Raw genomic sequence first — 23172 nt, forward strand, 5'->3', positions numbered from 1 at the left:
TTTTGTAAATATAATTATATAATACATAAAAATATAATATAGCATTATTTTTTTATAGTCAATTTTATATTGATTAAAAAAGATATACAAAATTATACGCCAAATAAAATATTTTTATAGATTGGAATTATGTTTCACTTCCTGTATATTTTTATAGGGAATACCTGTCTATTACTATACCTACTCATACTAAAAGTTAAGCTAGACGATTTTTGTACAACGGGCCGAATTTCCGATCGTCAAATAACTTATCTGAGGAATAAATTTGACGTTTTGATAAATTTCCTACACAAAAGTTATCAAAACCTTAAATTTATTCCTCAGATAAAAGTTATTTAACGATTGAAAAATCGGTCCTAAATATATTTTGGAAATATTAATCCCAGAAAGCAGGTATTGATGATATACATAGAGCCCAAAACAGTTTTTTTTTCTGTCTGTCTATCTGTGCACGTTTCACTCTGAAACTACTGAACAGATTTGAACGCACATGGCATACGTGTTCAGAGCTAATACTCTGGGTCAATATAAAGGAATAATATAATATAATTTAATTTTTAATTCAATATTTGGTTGGGTCAACGTTTTACACGTTGGTAACTTATTTCATCTACGAGCTGGACACAGACAGACAGACAGACAACAGAGTGACATTTAATAGGGTACCGTTTGTACCCTTTGGGTACGCAACCCTAGAAAAACTGATTCAAACCAATGAAAAAGAAGGTATGTATAAGAATAAAATTTATTATTAAATAACAATATAAACAAACAATATAAATAAAGAAAATGCCCTTAATTAAATAAAAAAGATTTCAAGCTGAATTATACCAATTTTCAGATACCACTAAATTTCGCAACCTCTCCCTCTCTTCTTGGGTCTTCTCTTCTAGATTCTTGTAGAAGCTTGATACTATCATTAGCATGTAGAACCGGACCACTGAAAATACGTAGGAAATACGACATTATGAATTTGTCATGAAAATTATTTCTAGTTAGTACCTATACCTACTTTATACTTCAAAACTTTAGTGTGCGATTTCTATACATCACTACTTGTATTATAAATGCGAAAATGTATTTGTTGTCCTCCAAACTTCACTTACCACCACTTACCATCATCATCACTTACCACCAGGTGAGATGGCAGTCAAGGGCTAACTACTACTAACAACGGACTACGGAGCAACCATCGATTTTAGAAGCGTCACCGCCAATTTGAATTTCTATGGGAGTTTTTGCATGGTTATAGAAATAAAAGACCTGGGGAGTGGATTTTTATTTTTGTCTCATGAAAAACCACATGAACAAAGTCGCGGGCATTAGCTAGTAAAATAGGTATATTTTTTTGATAATAACCTTAAGTGATCTGTGGCTCTAGCTCAAAACAGTATTTTTAACCCCCGACCCAAAAAGAGGGGTGTTATAAGTTTGACGTGTGTATCTGTGTATCTGTCTGTGGCATCGGTGCTCCTAAACTAATGAACCGATTTTAATTTAGTTTTTTTTGTTTGAAAGGTGGCTTGATCGAGAGTGTTCTTAGTTATAATCCAAGAAAATCGGTTCAGCCGTTTGAGAGTTATCAGCTCTTTTCAAGTTACTGTAACCTTCACTTGTCGGGGGTGTTATAAATTTTTAATTTACACTTGTTACTCTTATATTTTCCCGTTGAACTATATCGGTTACCTACTCTGGTTCTCCTACGGATCTCCATATTTCTGATTTGATCACATTGAGCTCTCTATCGCCCGCTAAGTGACTTTGAGCTTTCTTATGAAGCCCAATGTAAGTACATAGTTAGCGACCATGTCTCATATCCATGTTAAGTCCTGCCAAGAAGTACTGTTCGAAGACGGGTCTTCAAACACTGAGGAATATAAAGTAAACTTACTGAGGCCCAAAAACTCGACAACGTAAATCAGGAGGGTGTTACTTCCATAGTGGTTGATGACACTCATTGTTGACCAAAACACGAACACGAGTATGGAGACCAGCACTTGAAGAGACGTCCAGATTATCCAGGGTTTAACTAGCTGGCATTTTTCCTGAAAACGTTTTCTTTTGATTAATTTACTTAATTACTAGCTTTTGCCCACGACTTCGTCCAAGGTATATCATATATTATGTATAATGTCATTCATAGCCTATGTTACTTCTGGATAAACACCTAGTTACTTATCTTTAAATTTTGTCGACTCAGCGTTGACTCAATTTTACAGGTTATAATGACATGCCCATTTATATCATTCAATTATAATATTATCAAAGATTATATTATGCCCGCAATCTCTCTGTGTTAAAACTAGTAGCCTAACAAATATTAAACGTATTAAAATAAAAGTGGACTCTGTAGTATACTAGAAACAAACAGAAAAACCGGCCAAGTGCGAGTCAGACTCGCGCCCAGGGGGTTCCAAACTCGGGTATTTTTTCCGACATTTTGCACGATAAATCAAAAACTATTATGCATAAAAATAAATAAAAATATTTTTTAGAATGCTAGATAAAGCCCTTTCATAATATGATACCCCACTTTGTACAGTTATCTTACTTTGAAAATTTAAACACATCTTAATTTTGTAAAATGATATAACCACAAATTCACGGTTTTCGGATTTATTCCTTTACTTGTACTATAAGACCTATCTACCTGCCAAATTTCATGATTCTAGATCAACGGGAAGTACCCTATAGGTTTTCTTGACAGACACAACGGACGGATGCGACGGACGGATGGACAGACGGATGGACGGACGGACGGACGGACAGACAGACAACAAAGTGATCCTATAAGGGTTCCGTTTTTCTTTTTGAGGTACGGAACCCTAGGAATACACAGGCATACCTTCAGAACACCAATCAGCATGATCGTGCTAAGAAACAGCGTGATAGTATGAGCAATGGTGACACCCACGACGACTCCATATGACACCATGACGTCGACGTCCTCTGGCGTCCAGTGTTGAGGCAGGATGTTGAGCGCCGCTAGACATTGTGCTAGCACGAATACAGAGTATAGCTGGAATTAATAAAAAATGAAAAGATGAGGGGTAATAGAATGGCATGGTATGGGAATGTTATGCAGAGGGATGAAAATCATGTTACTAGAAGAATGTTATATGTATGTGGAAGACAAGTGTAAATTAAAAATTTTAACACCCCGACAAGTGAAGTTACAGTAACTAGAAAAGAGCTGATAACTTTCAAACGGCTGAACCGATTTTCTTGAAATATAGCTAAGAACACTGTCGATCAAGTCAACTTTTGAAACAAAAAAACTAAATTAAAATCGGTTCATTAGTTTAGGAGCTACGATGCCACAGTCAGATACACAGATACACACGTCAAACTTATAACACCCCTATTTTTGGGTCGGGGATTAATTATACTATGTAAACACAATCCAATACCAATAATTATTTCCCTTATATTTGTAGTTTTAGTTATTTAGTATTTTCAAACACGCAATGTATAGCTTGCAGAACTCGGGGTCATTGCCTGCCAACAACGTGGCATTTACCTCGACGTCCATGCAACGTTCGTTGACCTCTAGCGTCAGCCAGATGTTTTATTTGCAATACATTGCGAACTTTTATATAATTGAAGTTTTTTCTGCGTTTTTGATGTAGTAATTTATCCGTAATCATCAATTTACTACCCTCTGTCTTTGTTTTTGCTAGAGTTCTAATTGCACCCTATATAATTTTTACTTACAATCAAAATCAAAGCGGACAAAACGCTTCCAAATTTCAAGGACAGACAGGCGAAACTCGACTGCCTCGGAATGTTCTCCAAGGATAGTTGAAATTCTGAAAAATCACTATGATTAGTGAGTGAAAGTAACTAGGGTACCTACAAAATTGAAAATTCAAAATATTTTTATTCAATTAGACTTTTACAAGTTCTTTTAAATCGTCAAAAGCATTTACCACTGGTTCGGAATGCCTTTCCTACCGAGAAGAATCAGCAAGAAACTCGGTGGTTGCTCTTTTCAAAGATTTGATATACAATATTATGCCATGTATAAAAGCAATTGAAGTCCCGCGCATTGCTGGAGCGAATTGCAGGTCAAATCCACGCTCTTTTATCATCACACTACATATTATGTAGTATGGTACCTACTTAGCACAGTTTTTGAATGTCAAGAATTCAATTTTACTTTAGGTACAATAAATAGCATATTAAAAAAATCAGCGTGATTTTCAGCAAATTAATTAATCAATCAGCTAATTATTATTATTCACGTCAACCTAAACCTCAAGCTTCTCAGACCGGATACGTTCTAAACCCTCCCTGGTCCGAGAAGAAGCTTACAACAAACTAAGATCACTTTGCATTAGATTGTGCAATAAGTAGGTACTATTGATAAATCAAAAGACGTAGAAGTGCTATAATTGATTAGCCTGCATGAATTTACACAATTTCAGAAAAGGTACCTAATTTCATACAATAATTGTGCAACCAAAAATCGAAGCTAGAACCTTTTTTACAAGGTGAATCTTCTTACAAAATAAATGAGATTTTTTAAATTTTATATTATGTAAATTGTAAACACTATAATATTATGTACCTACTTAAATAAAATTGTAAACGATATACGACGATATAAACCTAAATATTTTGTGGTCAAGGAATAAATTCCCATTTCCATAATCAAAATAATCAATAAGTGCGTTATCATAGTTTTATCTAAAAGGAAGTCAACAAACACAGTGGCCGGAGTAAATATACGCAAAAAAATAATCACTTACTTGACTTCATTTTCGCTTCCTCACAAGCTCCAATACGCCAATAATATCCCGCAGGATACAGTAATTCCTTGAAGTGATATTCAAGTATCCACTATCACTGCACTAGTGATAAACGACAAACTCATCCGTGCTAACAATGGACACTGATACGTTATCAAAACAAACTTTAATCGCGAAGTACTAGATAATGGATACTATCATAACGTCCCCCGAATTACCGATATGTGTTTAAGTGATTATATTGTAATGTATTCTTTGGGGTTACATTCTCCAGATAAAAAAAGAGCCCTTATATTAAGATCAAGACACATCAAAAATAGAAAACCTAGGTAGAAGGTACTTTTCATGGCCCTACTTATTACGATCATTGAGATACTGATACTTGAATGATGAAATGAATTAAAAAGTATAATTTTTGTATGTGTGTATCTTTGATAGTACGAGACCCTTCGTGTGCAAGTGCGTCTCGCACTTGACCGGGTTTTCATTATTTTTTATTCCATTATAAGTTAACTTTTAACTGCGATCTTACCTAATGGTAATTGATGTTGCAATCTAAGATGGAAGTGGGCTAACTTGGAAGGGGTATAGCAGGGTTGTTTATAGCCCTAGTTTCACTCGGATAGAATTTTTGATAATCATTAAGGGGTGGATTTTCTTTAAGTCCTGAAATACCTACGTACTTCTTCACTATTGCCCTAAATCCCAAAAAACTAATTTTCACAGACAACTTGAAAAATGACGGATTTTCATGTAAACTTTCATCCGCCATTTAACCCCCTTTGGAGATGCCTATTGACTATCCATCCCCGCGGCTTCGCTTGGCAAAAATATTAATTCTCTTTATTCTTTATCGAGTGGGAATTTCGAAAAAATTTCGACTTTATTCCTTGTCTACATTATAAAGGGGATCTCCTTGCACAGGTTTCTAGGCCTAAGGGTTTGGGCTGGGCGTTCATTAGACAGACAGTGCGTCACAATTTTTCTTATTAATAATACTAACTATGAAGATATCTCGATAATTTTTGTTTGTTCAAATAACTACGTGTTTAACTTTAAATTGAGATGAAATAATAAATTAACTACGGTCCTTATTGGAAACTGGACAGCCACAGCTACTTATTTTATTATTAGGCTACCGACATCTCATCATAAAACAAAGTCTCTCTACCTATTACGATCCATGAGATATAGCCCGCTGACAGACAGACGGACAGAAGGACGGACAGCGGAGGCTTAGTTATAACTCCACTAAGCTTATAAAATAATAAAACCATCAAGAGAAAATAAAATAAAAAAACAATAATTTAACTCATCCTTTTATTAGTTGAGTTTTTCACCACAGAAGATTCTATAATATAATATAAAACATGGCAATAAAAATAAATTGAATAGGTGGGAGTGTTATATATCATTCCAATATTACAATTTACAATCAATACTTAAATGGCCTATCTTCTCAAGTCTCTTGCGTGTACATAATACCTACTTATTATAAAGTGCTGATGCTACTCTTCAACCTTTTCAATCTATCTTGACTTTATCTAACTGTCAAGATTCTCTTATGGCTCATTTGACATTTATTTTTAATCCATTGAAGATATGCTACGATATATTATATTTGTATATCGCTCAGTGATATACAATCATCAATCATCATGAATCATTCGTCACGAATGATGATGAATGATCATCAATTCGACCACCCATTTCGCTCCACCGTCTTGATCATACAAACAAAAAATACTTTTTGTACTTTGTTGTGGCTTTGGAAGTCACTTTTTGAAAATATGTTTTGTTAATTTATACTACACTGATATTGAACGGCTGCAACTATCTTAATATGTTCGTAACTCGCTTTAATTGCCTGTGACCCATAACTTCACCGTGTGAAAACCTTGTGGACAAAGACCCCAGCTTCCCATTCACAAACTATTCTTAATATGCTTAACAGTATGTAAGCCTTTACAGTAGGTAACCATCTCAGTCTTTTACACATTTTACACAATTCACCCTAACACCAAAACACAAAACAAAACAACTCAAAAAAGGCATTGGACTAGATCAACTAAAACAAGGGGACCCCTTACCAAAAAATTACATTTACAAAAATATCTACAAATATTTGGCAAATCATTCCACAAACTACTCAATACAAATGGTAACTTTAATGATGTGAGTATAAAGAATGGTCACCATGGAGAATTCCACCTCCATATCCAGAGTAGCCACCATGTAGAATTCCGCCATATCCAGACCCAATAACTGAACCACCTATATGGCCAATAGAACCTATTTTTGATGATATTACAGGAACGCCTGAATGTAATCCTCCAATGCCGATGCCGCCAATTCCATATCCTCCACCAATTCCATATCCTCCACCTATTCCATATCCTCCACCAATTCCTCCATATCCACCAATGCCAAGGCCGCCAAGTCCACCGACAGCGGCACCAGAACCGATTGAACCAATGGCAACCGCTTGTGTAGCTACTGGCACAGGTACAGGCACTCTCACAGGTACAGGGGCGGGTACACTGACTGCATACGGTTGAGGGACAGGAATCCCGACTCCTGAAAAGAAAAAAGAATTTATTCTTTTGTGGTGTTACTGACAAAGCACTCCTAACACAAAATTGTTGTTTTTCTATGTTGTGTCAAAGAAGTAGTTTTTCTTCAGCCAAGGAGTCTTCTGCTGTATATTTTCCCCTCAATTATGAGCTGAAGAAGGTCTTATTAGCCATTATAAAGCATCTATACAAAATTACATAATAGTAAAATGGTACCTTGTGTAACTGTAACTGGTACTGGTTGAGACACTGGTACGGGAACTGGTCGATCAACTGGCACGGCAATAGGTCGGGATATTATGTGAGGCACAGGTTGAGGTACGGGCACTGGTACAGGACGGGGACTATCTACGGGCACGCTGACATGTACCGGCACTGGTACGGCTCGTGGTACGCTGACTGGTACGGGGTGTGGTACGGGGATGGCCACTCGGTTGTTGTACTCGGAGTAGCTATGTCGGATTGGGATGTGACCGTAGCCGGAAGGGGATCGCTTCTTGTTTTCTGCTCTTGCTTGTGTGATGATCAGGCATATGGCCAGGAGGAGCTGAAAATCAAAGAGTTCCACGGGATTTTTAAAAAAAGCTAAATCCACATGTTCGAAGTCTGGTTTCTAATAAAATAGGTACATTAAATCAAAGTTATTCGTTAATATACAATCGAAAACTTACAAATTGATGCCGGTACATTTCTAAGATAGTCCCCTGCGGTCTAGTGCCAGTGAGACTTGGCTGGAAAGTGGTGCAATTTACGAAAGCATGGTATTTATATGTCACATGTGATTAAACCATATTAAACCCGATTCTGGGCGGAAACTAGGCGCTCTACACCTCGCTAGATGGAAGAAAGCAAGAAAATTATGTGGGAACTACTAAAGTTGTTATTACCTACTTATCTATAAACTAGATGATGCCCGCAGCTTCACCCGCGTGGATTGGTCAGATCCCCTGCAGCATCAGGATTGAGGAGTTGGAATCCAAAATTTTTTGGAACAATGTCGCAAAGTTCCTCTATCGATTAAAAAAAATTACGTACATCGGTTCAGATATCTAGGAGATATCAGTGCATAGGTAGATAAACACAACTCCTCCATTTTTAAAGTCGGTTAAAAAAGTAGCCTATGTTACTCCTTGGTTAATCCTCTACTTGTCTGTGAAAGTCCCGTCAAAATATGTTCAGCCATTCCGAAGATGAGCCCATTTAAACAGAGAGTCACTTCGATTTTATTTATTAGTAATACCTACTTATTATAGATGCTATAATTTTTTTAAGCGGAGCGCATTGTGGTCGTATGAATAAATGAAAAATGTTAAGCAAACGAACGAACAAATGCCATAATGAAACACCATAATTATGCGTGAGCGAGACAGCTTTGATTCTGACAAGTGTCGCACGAAACATCCTTTTTATCGGAAACTAGCCGATGCTCGCGACTTTGCCCGCGTGGATTTAGGTTTTTCGAAATCCCGTGGGAACTCTATGATTTTCTGGGATAAAAAGTAGCCTATGTGCTAATCCAGGATATTATCTATCTCCATCCCAAATTTCAGCTAGTAATATTATAAACGCGAAAGTTTGAATGTATGGATGGGTGTATGGATGTTTGTTACTCTTTCACGCAAAACTACTGGGCGGATTTGGGTGAAACTTGGAATGGAGATAGATTATATTCTGGAGCTACATACATAGGCTACTTTTATCCCGGAAAATTAATGAGTTCCCGCGGGATTTTTAAAAAACCTATGTCCATGCGAAGTCCCGGTCATCAGCTAGTGTTATATAAAACTTAGGATTGCCTAATCTAATTACGGTACGCTAATTCGGTGGCAGCACGGCTCTGCTGGTAGTATAGTAACTGCAGCATTAATGCTGAGCCGGGGCCTTTTCATCTTGTGCCATGTGGGTGCAGGAAGTTTTTCGATTATTATTAAGTAATTAGTAAAAACTACTAACCTACTAACAAGATGAATAAATGAATTTTCTTTCTTTCTTTCTTTCTTTCTAGTCACGGCCAAAGTCTCCCACCCAACCAGAGATTTAGAAATTATAAAATTGCAAACCCCTGCCAGGAACCAAACCCGAGACCTCCCACTTATGAGATCACCGCTCTTCCCACTGCGCCAGGGAGGTCTTCGGGCGCTTAGAGTTTCTCTACGTGATCAGTTCAGAAATGAGTGGTGGTTTTAACAGCTCTAACTAATTACTTTTCCGCCTATCACCCGGAGTTAATAGCGAAGTTGCCTGCACTTACAAAGGCATACAGCGTCTGGTCCAGATGTGGACGTAACCGTCTGTAACCATTCTGTGTCTGTAACCAATGTTAAGTAACTAAACGATCTAATAAAATAACTACAGAGATTTAATTATACAGGTTTTTAACCCCCGACCCAAAAAGAGGAGTGTTATAAGTTTGACGTGTGTATCTGTGTGTCTGTGTATCTGTGTATCTGTCTGTGGCATCGTAGCTCCTAAACTAATGAACCGATTTTAATTTAGTTTTTTTTGTTTGAAAGGTGTCTTGATCAAGAGTGTTCTTAGCTATAATCCGAGAAAATCGGTTTGAAAGTTATCATCGCTTTTCTAGTTACTGTAACCTTCACTTGTCGGGGGTGTTATAAATTTTTAATTTAGACTTGTGTTTTACTGATGTTAAATATTAAAACTTTACGAGCCATGATATAGACGTCCAGCTCCTATTCGGGAGTTCGGGGGTTCGATCCCGGGCATGCACCTCTATCTTTCAGACCATGTCGCTTGCTATTATCCCCGAGACTTATTAGTATAATAAAAATGTCGTCCCGACCGAATTTCGGCCACGCCGACGGCCAATCTTTAGAGATTTAGCCATCTGCACAAGAGATATTGTAGTGCACAATATGTGCACACACGCAGGTCCATTCTCTATTCCCTTACTCTCATACCCCGATGGGACGGCAAATCCGACACGATCGGAGAGAGATCAGGCGCAGGACTTACGGCTGCATGTCCTCTTCGAGGTACGAGAATCGTTAAATAATAATGATTCAACAAGGAAAAGACCTTGGAAGATGCACTCAATATTTCATTCAGCTTCAATTTGTCAATCCATGCAACCCACGCAAGTATGATTCGCGTTTGTGTCGAAATTCGTCACTTTACGCAAATTTGCAGTATTCGCTGATCGGTACGTAAAGCCAGTCGCACATTTATATGCATTGCATGCGCTGTGCGCATCGAATTTCGTACTATTCTTTATAATAAATAATGTCCTCCCGAATTTCGCCCTAGGTCGCCAACCTCCATACAGATTAGCCAACTGTGCAAGATATTATAGTGTACTAGCTGATGCCCGCGACTTCGCTCACATGGATTTTGGTTTTTCGAAATCCCGTGGGAACTCTTTGATTTTCCGGGATAAAAAGTGCCTATGTGCTAATCCAGGATATTATCTATCTCCATTCCAAATTACACCCAAATCCATCTAGTAGTTTTTGCGTGAAGGAGTAACAAACATACACACACACACACACACACACACACACACATACAAACTTTCGCCTTTATAATATTAGTGTGAAGTGTGACAAGTTGTGCGCAAACCAGGTGCAATTCCCATTCCCTCATGAACTTACAAGACCGAAGGGAAATCAGACAAGGATCGATGGCCTTACGTGTTGGCCAGATCCGGCAAGCGAACCCAATACGAAATGCCGTAAATATGTGACCCGTATGTTGCAGTCAAATAGGCGATCAGTCTAAGTGTAGGTACTGTAAGTACAAGTGAAGTTGACTTACTTACTAACTCATGAATATTTATAAGTTTCCCTGTCGTAACATCATCGGGAGATAGTTGGGATGCCGCCAATCACGTGGTCCGATTGAAATATCGCCGCCTTATTAGGGCTTTGGAACGTTTGCTAACTTTTTAAACGCGTAACGTAATCGATGATGTGCTCTGCACGTAGACCTAAAGGTACTGGAACATTATGGCATAATATCCTGTCTAGACGCATTTGAGTTTTCCTCCAAGATGCAACAATTCCAGCTTAATTACAACTTTACATTTTTATGGTTCCGACTTCCGTGCCTCAAAAGGGAAAAAGGAACCCTTATGGAATCATTTTGTTGTCTGTCTGTCTGTTTGTCTGCCTGTTTTTCTGTCTGCCTGTCTGGCCGGCTGTCTATCCGTCTGTCCATCTGGCGTGTCTGTCAACAAAACCTACAACTACAGGAACTAAAGGACAAAATCCAAAAATCAAAGAATTTGGAGTAACATCGCAAAAAAAAAAAAATGTTCACGAAATAAAATAATAATTTACTAAATCACATTAACTTACAGCTTTTTCTACATAAAAGTGTTACCTACTTAGGAACGTTTAATATCTTGTACGATGGTACGAACCCCTTTGTGTCCGAGACCGACTCGGACTTGACCTGTTTTGTATATTGCAAATAACAAGAACTTACTGCTGGTTAATTTATTTATTACTATATGCTGCTTCCCTATAAACTCCCGTATAGGTACTCTGTGAGTTCCCGGAAAAAAGTTACTTATGTCAACTCCGGGATGTAAGTTACCTCTGCACCAAATTTCATATACGAAATTAAACGGATGGGCCTTTAATATTCCCGAGGGAACTCTTTGATTTTCCGGGATAAAAAAGCCCATGTCCTTCCCCGGGATGTAAACTAACTCTGTACCAAACATCAAAATTAGTTAAGCTTTTAGGTCGTGAAAAGCTAGCAGACAGACAAACAGACAGATACACTTTCGTATTTATAATATTTGTCTCGTTGTTCTAACTTGAAATGCATCATAATAGAATGATGCCAGTAGACGGAAGCCTATTTACACCACTTCTAATGCCATACAAGTACAAGCTTAATGGCCGTTCCTATGTCTAAACTAATTTGTGTGCCAGAAAATCTATTTTTACCTCGTGGTGTAACGAATCGTTTTGTAGGTGGTTTTAAAAAACTGTCACGTCTCATGGTGCGACTCTGAATTTCTATCATTCTGTAAAACCAGAGCACCAGCTGGTCAGAAGCCTACATTTTCGATAAATTTCATCAGATTGTCAATGAGTGATGAGTTTTAATTCAATAGATGGTTTGATGTTGCAACGTAGGTAGGTAACAATCCAAATGCCGACTACATTAGTCGGCATTTGGATTTCAGGTATATCTACATAGTACATAGGTTCTCAAAAAGTGCATTATGTACTTTTTTATGGGTCCGTACCTCAAAAAGAATAAAGGAACCCTTATTTATAGGATCTCTTTGTTATTCGTCTGTCTGTCTGCCTGTCTGTCTGTCTGTCTGTCCGTCTGTCATATCTGTCCTGAAAATCTTTAAGGTAGGTACTTTCCGTTGACCTAGAATCATGAAATTTGGCAGCGGACAAAATAGGTAACTATGTCTTGAACTAACTTGATGAATGGCCTGTAAGGTTCTGTCCTGAAATCGCCATCAAAAAGCTTTTAAGACGATTCATATTGTAGCAGTTTCATTTCAGTCCTTCTTTTAGATAAGAAAAAAAAAAACATACAGTCGAATAGAGAACCTCCTCCTTTTATTGAAGTCGGTTAAAAATATAAATAAACTGTATCATTTTATATTAATGATAGTCAACAAGTAGGTAACCTGAATTGTGAACAACAGGGAAGTCGCTTCTAAGAAACAGTAACGACGCTGCGAGAAAAAGGTGAGTCGGGAAATGTTTCAGCCTTATTAGCGAACAGACAGACCAACATTCCTAAGCAAGTGTGACGTAATACGTCGGTGGAAAAGGAGGGGCCTAAGAGCCCAAGAAGTGTATCAGAGGAAAAGTTTGATGAAGGAAACTTTATATAGGTTTGAAACTAAATACACAAAAGTTAAAAGTCCAGCAATTGACAATCAAAAAGGCTACAATAGTACCTAATTTAAATAAATGTTTTACTTTGACTTCGTTATATGATAGAACCGCCGAAATGATTTGAGGAACTGGCAAACAAAATGGTGTGATTTTACAGGAGAACCAAAAATTAAATAGGTACCTAGTAGGTGAAACTTTACTAAGTGTATTGATACTTGATATACCTATGTTTCGACCGAAATCTCAAATTGGGACTTATTTTTAGCACCACACTATTCAGCCGTTTTGCCTGAAAATCAGTTCAAGCTAGGGATTTTCCGATACCACCTAAGTATCGATACTTACTCATTTCGATAATACTCAAATCTTTTTTCGATACTATACAAATAAGTACTCCTCAAGTATCGATACTTACTGATATCGATACTTTTTGGAACTTTTATTTTATTATTTTGAGGGTGCTATCAATGAACGTTGAAGGATAATAATTTAAAGAAAATTGAGACGAAAAAAACGATTTATTTATTATAAATGTTTATTAGGCTTATTATAATTTAAACAAAAAACTCTTCAGCATTAAGATTGCCCAAAAACAGTAACTGTTCAAGGTATTTAGAAGACAATCTGTTTCTTGTTTGTGTCATTGTTGCACCGGCTTTGGAAAAAAGGCACTCGCTAGGAACTGATGTTGCAACAACAATTAAATATTGCTGTGCATACTTGTACAGACAAGGAAACACCAACTTCATGTCATCCCATTCTGCAAATGGGTTGCTTTTAAGAGAAACTACTGGATTTGATAAATAAAGAGAAACTTCATCTCCCTGATGAGATTTTTTTTTCTTCTTGTGCCCATGTGCTAACTCTTTATGATGTTTCCAAAAATCGTATTCAGGTGGTGCAGTAGATGAGACATCATCTTCTGACTCACTTGGGCTACTTAGTTGTCCGACAACCATGGTTCTAAGTTTTTGAATAGCTCTTCCGCATGCAGAGGGGTCTTGGAAATGCAGATTTTTAAACCTTGGGTCTAGAATTGTTGCAATGGCTGCATGATCGTTTAATTCAATCATCCCATACCTCCTTTTCAGCTCTCTCAATAAAACATCCTTACATTCTTTAACGATAGCGGAGTTTGGAGTGATACTATTCAGTTCTGTAGTTAAGCAATTAAGCATTGGTATAATTTTGGAGATTGTTACATACTTTTGGCCCGATGATTCTCTTGTTACATATTCAAAAGGCTTTAATACAGTTGTAAGCTCATTCAAGGTTTCCATTTCCACTGCACTTGGCAAATTTGGAGCCACTACACTCTCAATTACAATTTCTGATATTACTATTCTTAACTTTAGAAATCGCTCTAACATAAAAAAAGTTGAGTTCCACCTAGTTCTTACATCTGCAATAAGTTTTAAAACTGATCCTGCCGAAACATTATTACGCATTTGGATTTTTCGTAGCTTATCCGACTGCACAACACTATTTTTTATCCAATTAACAATTTCTCGTACTTTTATAACAGCTGATTTAACACTGGGCAACTTTAGTGCCTCTTCAACTACAAGGTTAATAGTATGGGCAAAACACGGTAAATGTTTTTTTTCGCCTAAAGACATTCGTATGGCAGCCAACATTGAACTGGCATTATCTGATACAGCAGCACGAATTTTGGTAAGTGGAATATTCCATTTTTTCAAAATATCCAGCAGGTTTTCCGATATGTATTCAGCTGTATGTCGCTCTCTTAATGCACGAGTTGCAAGATAATACATACACATTTGACCATTTTCTACAAAATGTATGGTGACGCCCATGAATCCTACTTCATTCATTGTCTCTGTCCATATGTCCAGCGTTAAACAGAAATTGTCTATCTTGGATAATTTGGACTTACAAATAGTTATACAAGCTTCGTACTTTTCGGTAGTCATTTTCTTTAAATACTTTGCGCCAGGAACTTTAAAAGTAGGCTCCAGTTCTTTTACAAGTCGTAAAAAGCCTTCACCTTCAACTATATTAAATGGACGCATATCTTGACAGATAAAAAATATCAATGCTTGAACAATTCTGTTATACTTCGTACCACCAGCTAAAAATAAAACTCAATTTTAATACATGTAATATTAAATTAAATATTTATATATTTTTCTTTAACACTAATTCTATATGTATTAATATTATTTTGCTAATATTTAATTAAATATCTATTTATTTACCTTTATTAGATGAAATTCGTTCAAACGCATTCTTTATTGAATTGCTCAGACATAGCTCCCTTGCAGTCTCCGAGTCCATACTTGTTAATGTGGTTACACTAGAGCAATCATCACGATCTTCTGAAATTTTCGATGTTGATGCTTGGGGTTGATCATCTTCCATTAAATGCCTTGAGTTGGCCAACACTATTGTATTTTTTGAACTGAAACATAATAACAAAAATTAACACTTGATAGATCGATAATCTTCAAAGTATCGATAATACCAACTCCAACACTACCGCCATTTAACAACACTATTACACTAACAAAAACAAACACATAACCTTAAATTGTTTAAATCGTATTTATACAAAGGAAATATCTCATCACCGGTCATCAATTATTATTCATATATTATTAATATATAGACAAGACAATCACAGTACCACTGCTGCAAAACTATTTTTTATACAAATAAAATAGGTAGGAGTAGGTAGGATTTTTTATTTAACATCTTAGGAAAGCAATCGCAAAAAAAAAGAAAAGTTTAGAATCCTACCTTTCGTTGGACTTATTATTTTCTTTTTTCTGTAATTTGCCTTTGTCCACAGAAATTCCATGAGTTTTAGAATGCTTGAATAAATTCGACGTATTCCCACAATACTTCACAGACTTAAAACACTGTTTACATTTTGCAATTGTTTCGTTTGTTTTGGTAAAATGTGTCCATATTATAGATTTTGGTGGTGCCATGATAACATTGGAATAAACCGATGAATTTGATGATTACAATTAATAAAATTACTTGTAAACAATCACTTAACACTTTCACAATGGCGGAATGGCGAGATGATTTGCGAGCGGGTGCGGGTGTTTTCTTCTCTCGCTTTCGGCTCGGGCGGGCTCGGCTGAAGTCGGACGAATTCGGCTAGCCCAGCGCGAGACAACGCGTCACTCACGCCGCCACGCGACGAATACCGGTAACTCGGTAACCTGATTAGCTGACTGTTTTTGCCTCGTTTTTGCTCTCTTAGTTCTGTATGATGCGTTTGCTGATTCGATTCGATACCAAGTATTTTTGTTTCGATACCGATTATGTATCGCAAAATTGATTCGATACAATAAATACTTGGTATCGAATCAAAAGTATCGAGTACCTACTAGTATTTATTAGTATCGGAATATCCCTAGTTCAAGCTTACCAATATAATCGAAATCATGAATTGTGGAAACAATCTCAGTATAGTTCCAGGCCTTTTTTGCTTGGATTTTCCAGTGGATCAACAATTGTGTAAATTAAAAATGTATAACACCCCCGACAACTGAAGGTTACATTAACTAGAAAAGAGTTGATAACTTTTAATAACTTTTAAACGGCTTTTTCTTGGATTATAGCTAAGAACACTCTCGCTCAAGCCACCTTTCAAACAAAAAAAAAAAATTAAAATCGGTTCATTAGTTTAGGAGCTACGATGCCACAGACAGATACACAGATACACACGTCAAACTTATAACACCCCCCGTCTTTTTGGGTCGGGGGTTAAAAACGGAGGTTTTTTGAAGATTCCCATAATACCTTCAAAGGTGTGTGAAATCTGCAAATCCGCACTGGGCCAGCGTGGAGGGCTATGACCTAAACCCTTTCTAAAACGAGACTCGTGTTCAGTAAATATGAGCAGGCGATGAGTTGATCGATTGATTGATTGAGTTGAATTTTTGCAACCAAATTAGCAACTTCGTCACTGCCATTCTATGTTCATTCACAAAGCACATCAAGTGGTGTAACAAGGTTGCAACTTGTAACTAACACATGTATATGGCTGATACGTTGGTAATCGGGCTAGGATTATGTCATAGCTAGGTTTTGTATGTATGAGAGTGCAGATTACATTGACATTGCTACTGATTTTGTAGACATAATATATGTAGGGCTGATTATTATTATCCAATCGAGCTTTAACGTTGAATAACGCAAGTGTAAATTAAAAAATAACACCCCCGACAAGTGAAGGTTACAGTAACTAGAAAAGTACAAACTTATAACACCCCTCTTTCTGGGTCGGGGGTTAATTAGAATAACCTTAGAATTCAGGAGACTTGTTCAATGTTCATTAATGACTTCGCTCACAACTTCGCACGGCATTACGCTTTAAACAACCTGCGGTATTATACTTCATACAAAGAAATTCCCATATTAACATTCAATACGTTCACCATCATTGTCCGTTTGCCAACAAAGCTGATCGTTTTTATTACGATTAAGCTTTGAGTGTATTGTCGTGTGATGTAATATCATTCATTATTCGGACGGTATTGTATTGGTGCGAAATGATTTTGTACTTTGATTACTTATGTATCTGAAACAATATACCTAGGATGTAATATTGTCATATTATCTCTATCCATAATGTTTCTATTTCCTCAGTTTCTACTGTCCACTGCTGGGCATAGGCCTCTTGTAAGGACTTCAACACACCACGGTTTTGCGCTGTCGCCATCCAGCCTTGCGACTTTTTTTATTCAGATACATGTTAGGCCTTAACTGCAATCACACCTGGTGGTAAGTGATGATGCAGTCTAAGATGGAAGCGGACCAACCTGGAAGGGGTATGACAGTTTTCATTAAACCCAAACCCCTTTAGCTTCTACACGGCATCGTACCGGAGCGCTAAATCGCCGGTAGGGTGATAACTAGCCACGGCCGAAGCCTCCCACCAGACCAGACCAGAGAATTATTATAAAGTTCCAAACTCCTGCCGGGAATCAAACCTGGAACGTTCCTCTACTAAGACCACAGCGCTTACCACTGCATCAAAGGGAGGGTGAGGAGGGAGGAAGGATGCTGCAAAGAACTTGATTAGAAAAACTAACATGCCCCTTCCAAATTAACACACTTCTTCTCTTCACTCTCACCACCAGGAGAGATCCCAGTTAAGTCAGTCAAGGGGTTATCTTGTCATAAAATATAAAAATCTTCCTTTTTAACCCCCGGCCCAAAAAGAGGGGCGTTATACGTTTGACGTGTGTATCTGTGTATCTACCTATCTGTGGCATCGTAGCTCCTAAACAAATGAACCGATTTTAATTTAATTATTTTTTTTTGTTGGAAGGTGGCTTGATCGAGAGTGTTCTTAGCTATAATCCAAGAAAATCGGTTTAGCCGTTTGAAAGTTATCAGCTCATTTCTAGTTACTGTAACCTTCACTTGTCGGGGGTGTTATAAATTTTTAATTTACACTTATTACCCGGCTACGGCAAAGCCGAAAGGAAGGGTTATGATTTTATAAATTCAACAGCGGTTGTTCATTTCAGATAAAATTAGGTCAAACATAATAGCTATTAGCTAGTTATCTCTAACTGTATCAAAACTACCTTGATTTTCTCGCTTTCTAATAGGTCTTGATGGAGCATGCACTGATATTATGTCACCGTATTAGCATTGCAATCTATGAGTCAGAATTAATCTAGTGGGGCACTTCGGCTGAACCATGTTACCATTTCAAAGAATGGTAGAGAATCAATATGAATTTAAGTTGCTTTTCCAACCTTTTTCCAACCCATTGAAGATTTCCTAAATTTTTTCATTATAATTTAGTCTATTGGTTCAGAGGTCGGTGAGGTCGGTATCATTCCTATCAATTAGAAAAATCTAATCAGTCAAGAAAACCTTTTTCTTGGTGGAGAGTGGAAAGCATTTTTAGTATGTCCTATTTACACAAGTTATTATGCTCCTAGAAAAACCATATACCTACCTACCATCGAAGATTATGTAAACAATAATGTCATAAAGTTGTAAATTTTGAAATCAGATGGTTTCACTGAAAAAATCTGAAACCACCTGAATTTTCAGACCAAATCACACCTATACCCGCGCGACTACTTTTACGCATTTACTTACCAGGGTTATATGATTAAAGAGATAAAAAATTAAACACAAACCTGTATTGAATCGATTAAGTAACCTAAGTGCCCTAAGTTACACTGTACGAGTACACTACAGCAAAAAAATTGTCTCAAAGTTACTTGAGCGTTATGTCATACGAACCTATTAGCAATGTAACCAAGAATGTTAGCTATGTTTAAATAGTAATGCACTTATTGTGTGCTGTGGCTAATATACTTATTACTTACTCCCTTTTCCACCAAAGAAAATTGGAAAACTGACTAACTGACTGACTATATCAATATACCTACCTACAGCTCAAGGGTCTAGAAAATTGAGATTTTGCACCTCGGGTTTCTCTGTAACATACCTAAACCTGAATTCAGAAGTCATAACACGGGGCAGTTTTCCGAAAAATGTCTCAGAAGCCTCACAAGTATTTTGAATTATTCAACCCACATCACCAGGAAGGTTTCAATACCTAATACCTATCTTTGTGTCGCTCGATAAGCCAAAATTATTTTTTTGGCTCTCGTTTTCCATGTTCAAAAAAATATTTTTGTGGAAATTCTTCTTTTTATCCCCCGATCCAAAAAGAGGGGTGTTATAAGTTTGACGTGTGTATCTGTGTATCTGTCTGTGGCATCGTAGCTCCTAAACGAATGAACCGATTTTAATTTTTTTTTTTTGTTTGAAAGTTGGCTTGATCGAGAGTGTTCCTAGCTATAATAATCAAAGAAAATCGGATCAGCCGTTTGAAAGTTATCAGCTCTTTTCTTGTTTTCTTATAGATGTTTTTGTGTCGGGGGTTTTTTAAACTTTGAGTTATTTCAAAGCTGGTATACAGGTTGGTGGTCTATCTCCCTATTGCGTTTGATCCACGACTTTTTGACCACCCTGTATATGTAGATTTTATGTGTGCATAATAGTGTACGTTTGGGATATAAATAAATACCTAGGTAGGTACAATGAAATAAATGGACTCGGTCTAGATTGCCTTACTATTAATTGTAATTATATCCGTTATGACTAAAATGTTTGGATACAAAATGTGATAATTTGTTCAGTCTATGAAGCAATGGTGTCTTACTTGTATTACCACAATTATTTGCAACTAATTTGCATACTGACTTACCTATCTGTAACGATTGGCTTCATAAATTACACCTTTTGAAAGGACTATTCTAAGGTTCCCACAAAACTGATCTAGATAACCCTATGTACTTACCAAAATGTCTTATAAGCTATATTAATTACAATCGATTTATACCTTTAACACTATAAAAAATAGAGTTGATTTTAGCTTGAAAATATCCAAGGGTCTCATGCATATAAACTATTTAACAAAAGTCATATAAACCATTAAATTGCTAATCGATTTACAATGTGAATTCCCTAAAAACAGAGCTTATTATCAATTGTAAATTGTCAAGGGTCTCATGGCATATACAGAGCTCACTGATGTCTTTTCCAAGGACTGGTCACCGGGAATCTGAATGTCGCTTCTAGATAAAGTTAATTATTAGAATGTTGTAGAGAAGGTAGACGTAGACCTCTCTAGTACAGGTATAGTAGAGACATGATTGTCCTAGGTTCGATTCAAATCAAAGAATTCTCTAAAATAGTATTTTTTTCTACAAAACCTTGATTTGAGACTTTATTAATGATCGTATGTACCTATATTTGGAGATTAAATTGTCTTATTAGATTTTTTTTATTCAGATGCAAGTTAGCCCTTGACTGCAGTCTCACCAGACCAGCGAATATTTAGATATTATGAAATTCCTTCCTGCCAAGAATCTACCCCGGGACCTCCCACCAATAAGACCACAGCTCTCACCACTGCGCTAGGGGTTTCCAGATTAAATCAATGGTCCAGTCTTAAAAAAGTCTAGGCATGAAGCAAATTATTATTGAACTATTGAAAAAAAATCTCATTGTTTATTGAATCCATGAAAATATACCTAAGTAGTCATACTAGGACCGTTCATCTGCATTGGTACATTTTTAGTGAACGAAGATGGTCATATGCCAGATGGATTGCCAGATGCCCCGTATTTTACGGGTTACCCCGTATTTTAAGGTATGATAATACAGAAACCCGTATTTGCAAAAATAAAATACGGGGTAAATCAAGCTCCCGTATTTTTTTTACAAATTCAGCATCCTAGCCGAAACCGACTCAATATAATTGTTAAAACACTGTCTCACGTAAAAAACTAAAGCCCGTATTTTTGATGCTGGCAACCCGTAAATCAAGAAGTGGCAGATGGCAACCCTAGAATCTAGTAACTAACGATTGAAACTGTGTACCTACCCAAATAGCAAATCACATTTATGATCAAAGTATCTATCTTCGCCCTTGGCCGCCAATCTCCTAAAGTCGTGATAAATTAATATAATGGTGGCTGAGATGTGACGTCACATAAGTGAGAGGCGAACGATATTTATGTTTTGTGTTACACTATTTCGACATATTGCACAGCTGGCTCGTTGGTCTAGGGGTATGATTTTCGCTTAGGGTGCGAGAGGTCCCGGGTTCAAATCCCGGACGAGCCCAAACACTTTTTTCATTTTTACACACAATATTTTTCACACTCTTTTCGTTTTCACAAAGAATGTGTTAATAAATAAAAAACAATTTAATGGCGTTTTAAGAAGTTATAATTAATTACTAACAGAAAAATTCATGACAATTTTCGATTAAAACTGAAAAAAATTAGATATATATTTTGAGCAGTTTTCGGATAATTTTTTATCGAAGAAATTGTATTCAATCGTGTTTTATTAAAAAGCACATACCTAATATTATTGAAACTTAAAAGTTATTGTTTTTAATTTTCAATTGAAAGTTCCAAAAGTCGCCAAATTTTTATTAGGCCATAAGGCTTTTTCTTTAAAGGCCTTTCGTTATCACTGTGTCTCATTAACCTAAGTAAAAATATACATACCACGAACACAAAGTTAAATGGTTGTTATGATTAAACAGAAATAAACATATAATTTAACGATAGACTCTTGGCGTTCCAACGGGCCTCATTTCGTATTAGAAGCTAAGAGTGAAGAATAAAGACAGACGGAAAATTTTATGAGTTCAATAATAATAAATAAAATCAATGTAGATCGCTTACGCCGCTCGATGTACACACAGTTACTGTGACTGAAAAAAATCGAGCAAGAGGTTCCATAAAAATGATTTTTGACCTAGTTCGCACGTTTATAATGGCTCAACTGTAAGTATATAATCTTGAATATCCTCAGTTAGTGATTCATCGATCTATGTGGTTGTGGCGCGCCCGCGGCGAAGGAGTACCTACTACCTAAAGATATTTTGCCGCGCGATTGTTAAGGAAGACATTTTTTGTACTCTTAGTACCTACTTAAGTACACTTCAAAACGTTCATGTTAACAAAATAAAAGCAAAAAAAGCTCAACAAAATTTTCAAACCCTACGAAAATTCACGAAAAACTCGAAGAAAATCACACAAATCAAAAACTATGCGCTATGCTAAACCTAATTTTTTGTCACTATTTGAGCTACCTGTAAATTATAAGTGCTTTATTCGCTACTAGCCGACACCCGCGACTTCGCCCGCTTGGATTTACGTTTTTTGAAATCCCGTGGGAACTCTTTGATCTTCCGGGATAAAAAGTAACCTATGTGCTAATCCAGGATATTATCTATCTCCATTCCAAACAACCAAATCCGTCCAGTAGTTTTTGCGTGAAGGAGTAACAAACATACACACACACACACACACACACACACACACACACACACACACACACACACACACACACACACACACACACACACACACATACAAACTTTCGCCTTTATAATATTAGTGTGAAGTGTGATAGGTTTTAGGTAGAGTCTTGACTTATCATGAGAGGCACAGGTTGGTCTACGTGAAATAAATATAT

At 36.7% G+C, this 23172-nt stretch overlaps 3 protein-coding genes and 1 non-coding gene across 4 annotated transcripts; 1 reads left to right on the forward strand and 3 right to left on the reverse strand.

Annotated features, from left to right (window-relative positions):
- Window positions 1–731: 731 nt before the first annotated feature.
- Window positions 732–4913, reverse strand: LOC123873349. Its single transcript, XM_045918169.1, has 5 exons — window positions 4752–4913; window positions 3715–3809; window positions 2846–3019; window positions 1892–2045; window positions 732–940 (listed from the first exon to the last, which is right to left on the reverse strand). Exons 1-5 carry the CDS (start codon window positions 4759–4761, stop codon window positions 816–818), a joined length of 558 nt encoding a protein of 185 aa, XP_045774125.1. The 5' UTR covers window positions 4762–4913; the 3' UTR covers window positions 732–815.
- Window positions 4914–6534: 1621 nt separating this feature from the next.
- LOC123873343 (tetra-peptide repeat homeobox protein 1-like) lies at window positions 6535–8142 on the reverse strand. Its single transcript, XM_045918163.1, has 3 exons — window positions 7996–8142; window positions 7541–7871; window positions 6535–7328 (listed from the first exon to the last, which is right to left on the reverse strand). The coding sequence occupies exons 1-3, from the start codon at window positions 8011–8013 to the stop codon at window positions 6919–6921; spliced, it is 759 nt and encodes a 252-aa protein (XP_045774119.1). The 5' UTR covers window positions 8014–8142; the 3' UTR covers window positions 6535–6918.
- A 5461-nt stretch (window positions 8143–13603) lies between these two features.
- Window positions 13604–16558, reverse strand: LOC123873010 (E3 SUMO-protein ligase ZBED1-like). Its single transcript, XM_045917656.1, has 3 exons — window positions 15922–16558; window positions 15381–15583; window positions 13604–15253 (listed from the first exon to the last, which is right to left on the reverse strand). Exons 1-3 carry the CDS (start codon window positions 16113–16115, stop codon window positions 13716–13718), a joined length of 1935 nt encoding a protein of 644 aa, XP_045773612.1. The 5' UTR covers window positions 16116–16558; the 3' UTR covers window positions 13604–13715.
- Window positions 16559–21732: 5174 nt separating this feature from the next.
- Trnap-agg lies at window positions 21733–21804 on the forward strand. The gene has a single exon. It is a non-coding gene; the product is annotated as a tRNA-Pro (tRNA).
- The last annotated feature ends 1368 nt before the right edge of the window (window positions 21805–23172 follow it).

The sequence above is a fragment of the Maniola jurtina genome, chromosome 16, assembly GCF_905333055.1.
Source record: "Maniola jurtina chromosome 16, ilManJurt1.1, whole genome shotgun sequence".
Classification (NCBI taxonomy): domain Eukaryota; kingdom Metazoa; phylum Arthropoda; class Insecta; order Lepidoptera; family Nymphalidae; genus Maniola; species Maniola jurtina.

Excerpts from the sequence above, each read along its gene's own strand:
- LOC123873349 (XM_045918169.1), bottom strand. Across the intron at positions 2,046-2,845 it reads TGCTGATTGGTGTTCTGAAG|GAAAAATGCCAGCTAGTTAA; the intron begins GTATGCCTGTGT and ends AAACGTTTTCAG. Across the intron at positions 941-1,891 it reads TGTCGAGTTTTTGGGCCTCA|TGGTCCGGTTCTACATGCTA; the intron begins GTAAGTTTACTT and ends ACGTATTTTCAG.
- LOC123873343 (XM_045918163.1), bottom strand. Across the intron at positions 7,329-7,540 it reads ACCAGTTACAGTTACACAAG|GAGTCGGGATTCCTGTCCCT; the intron begins GTACCATTTTAC and ends TTTTCTTTTCAG.
- LOC123873010 (XM_045917656.1), bottom strand. The coding sequence starts at position 16,115 with ATGGCACCACCAAAATCTATAATATGGACACATTTTACCAAAACAAAC. Across the intron at positions 15,584-15,921 it reads AATAATAAGTCCAACGAAAG|TTCAAAAAATACAATAGTGT; the intron begins GTAGGATTCTAA and ends ATTATGTTTCAG. Across the intron at positions 15,254-15,380 it reads ACGAATTTCATCTAATAAAG|CTGGTGGTACGAAGTATAAC; the intron begins GTAAATAAATAG and ends TTTTATTTTTAG.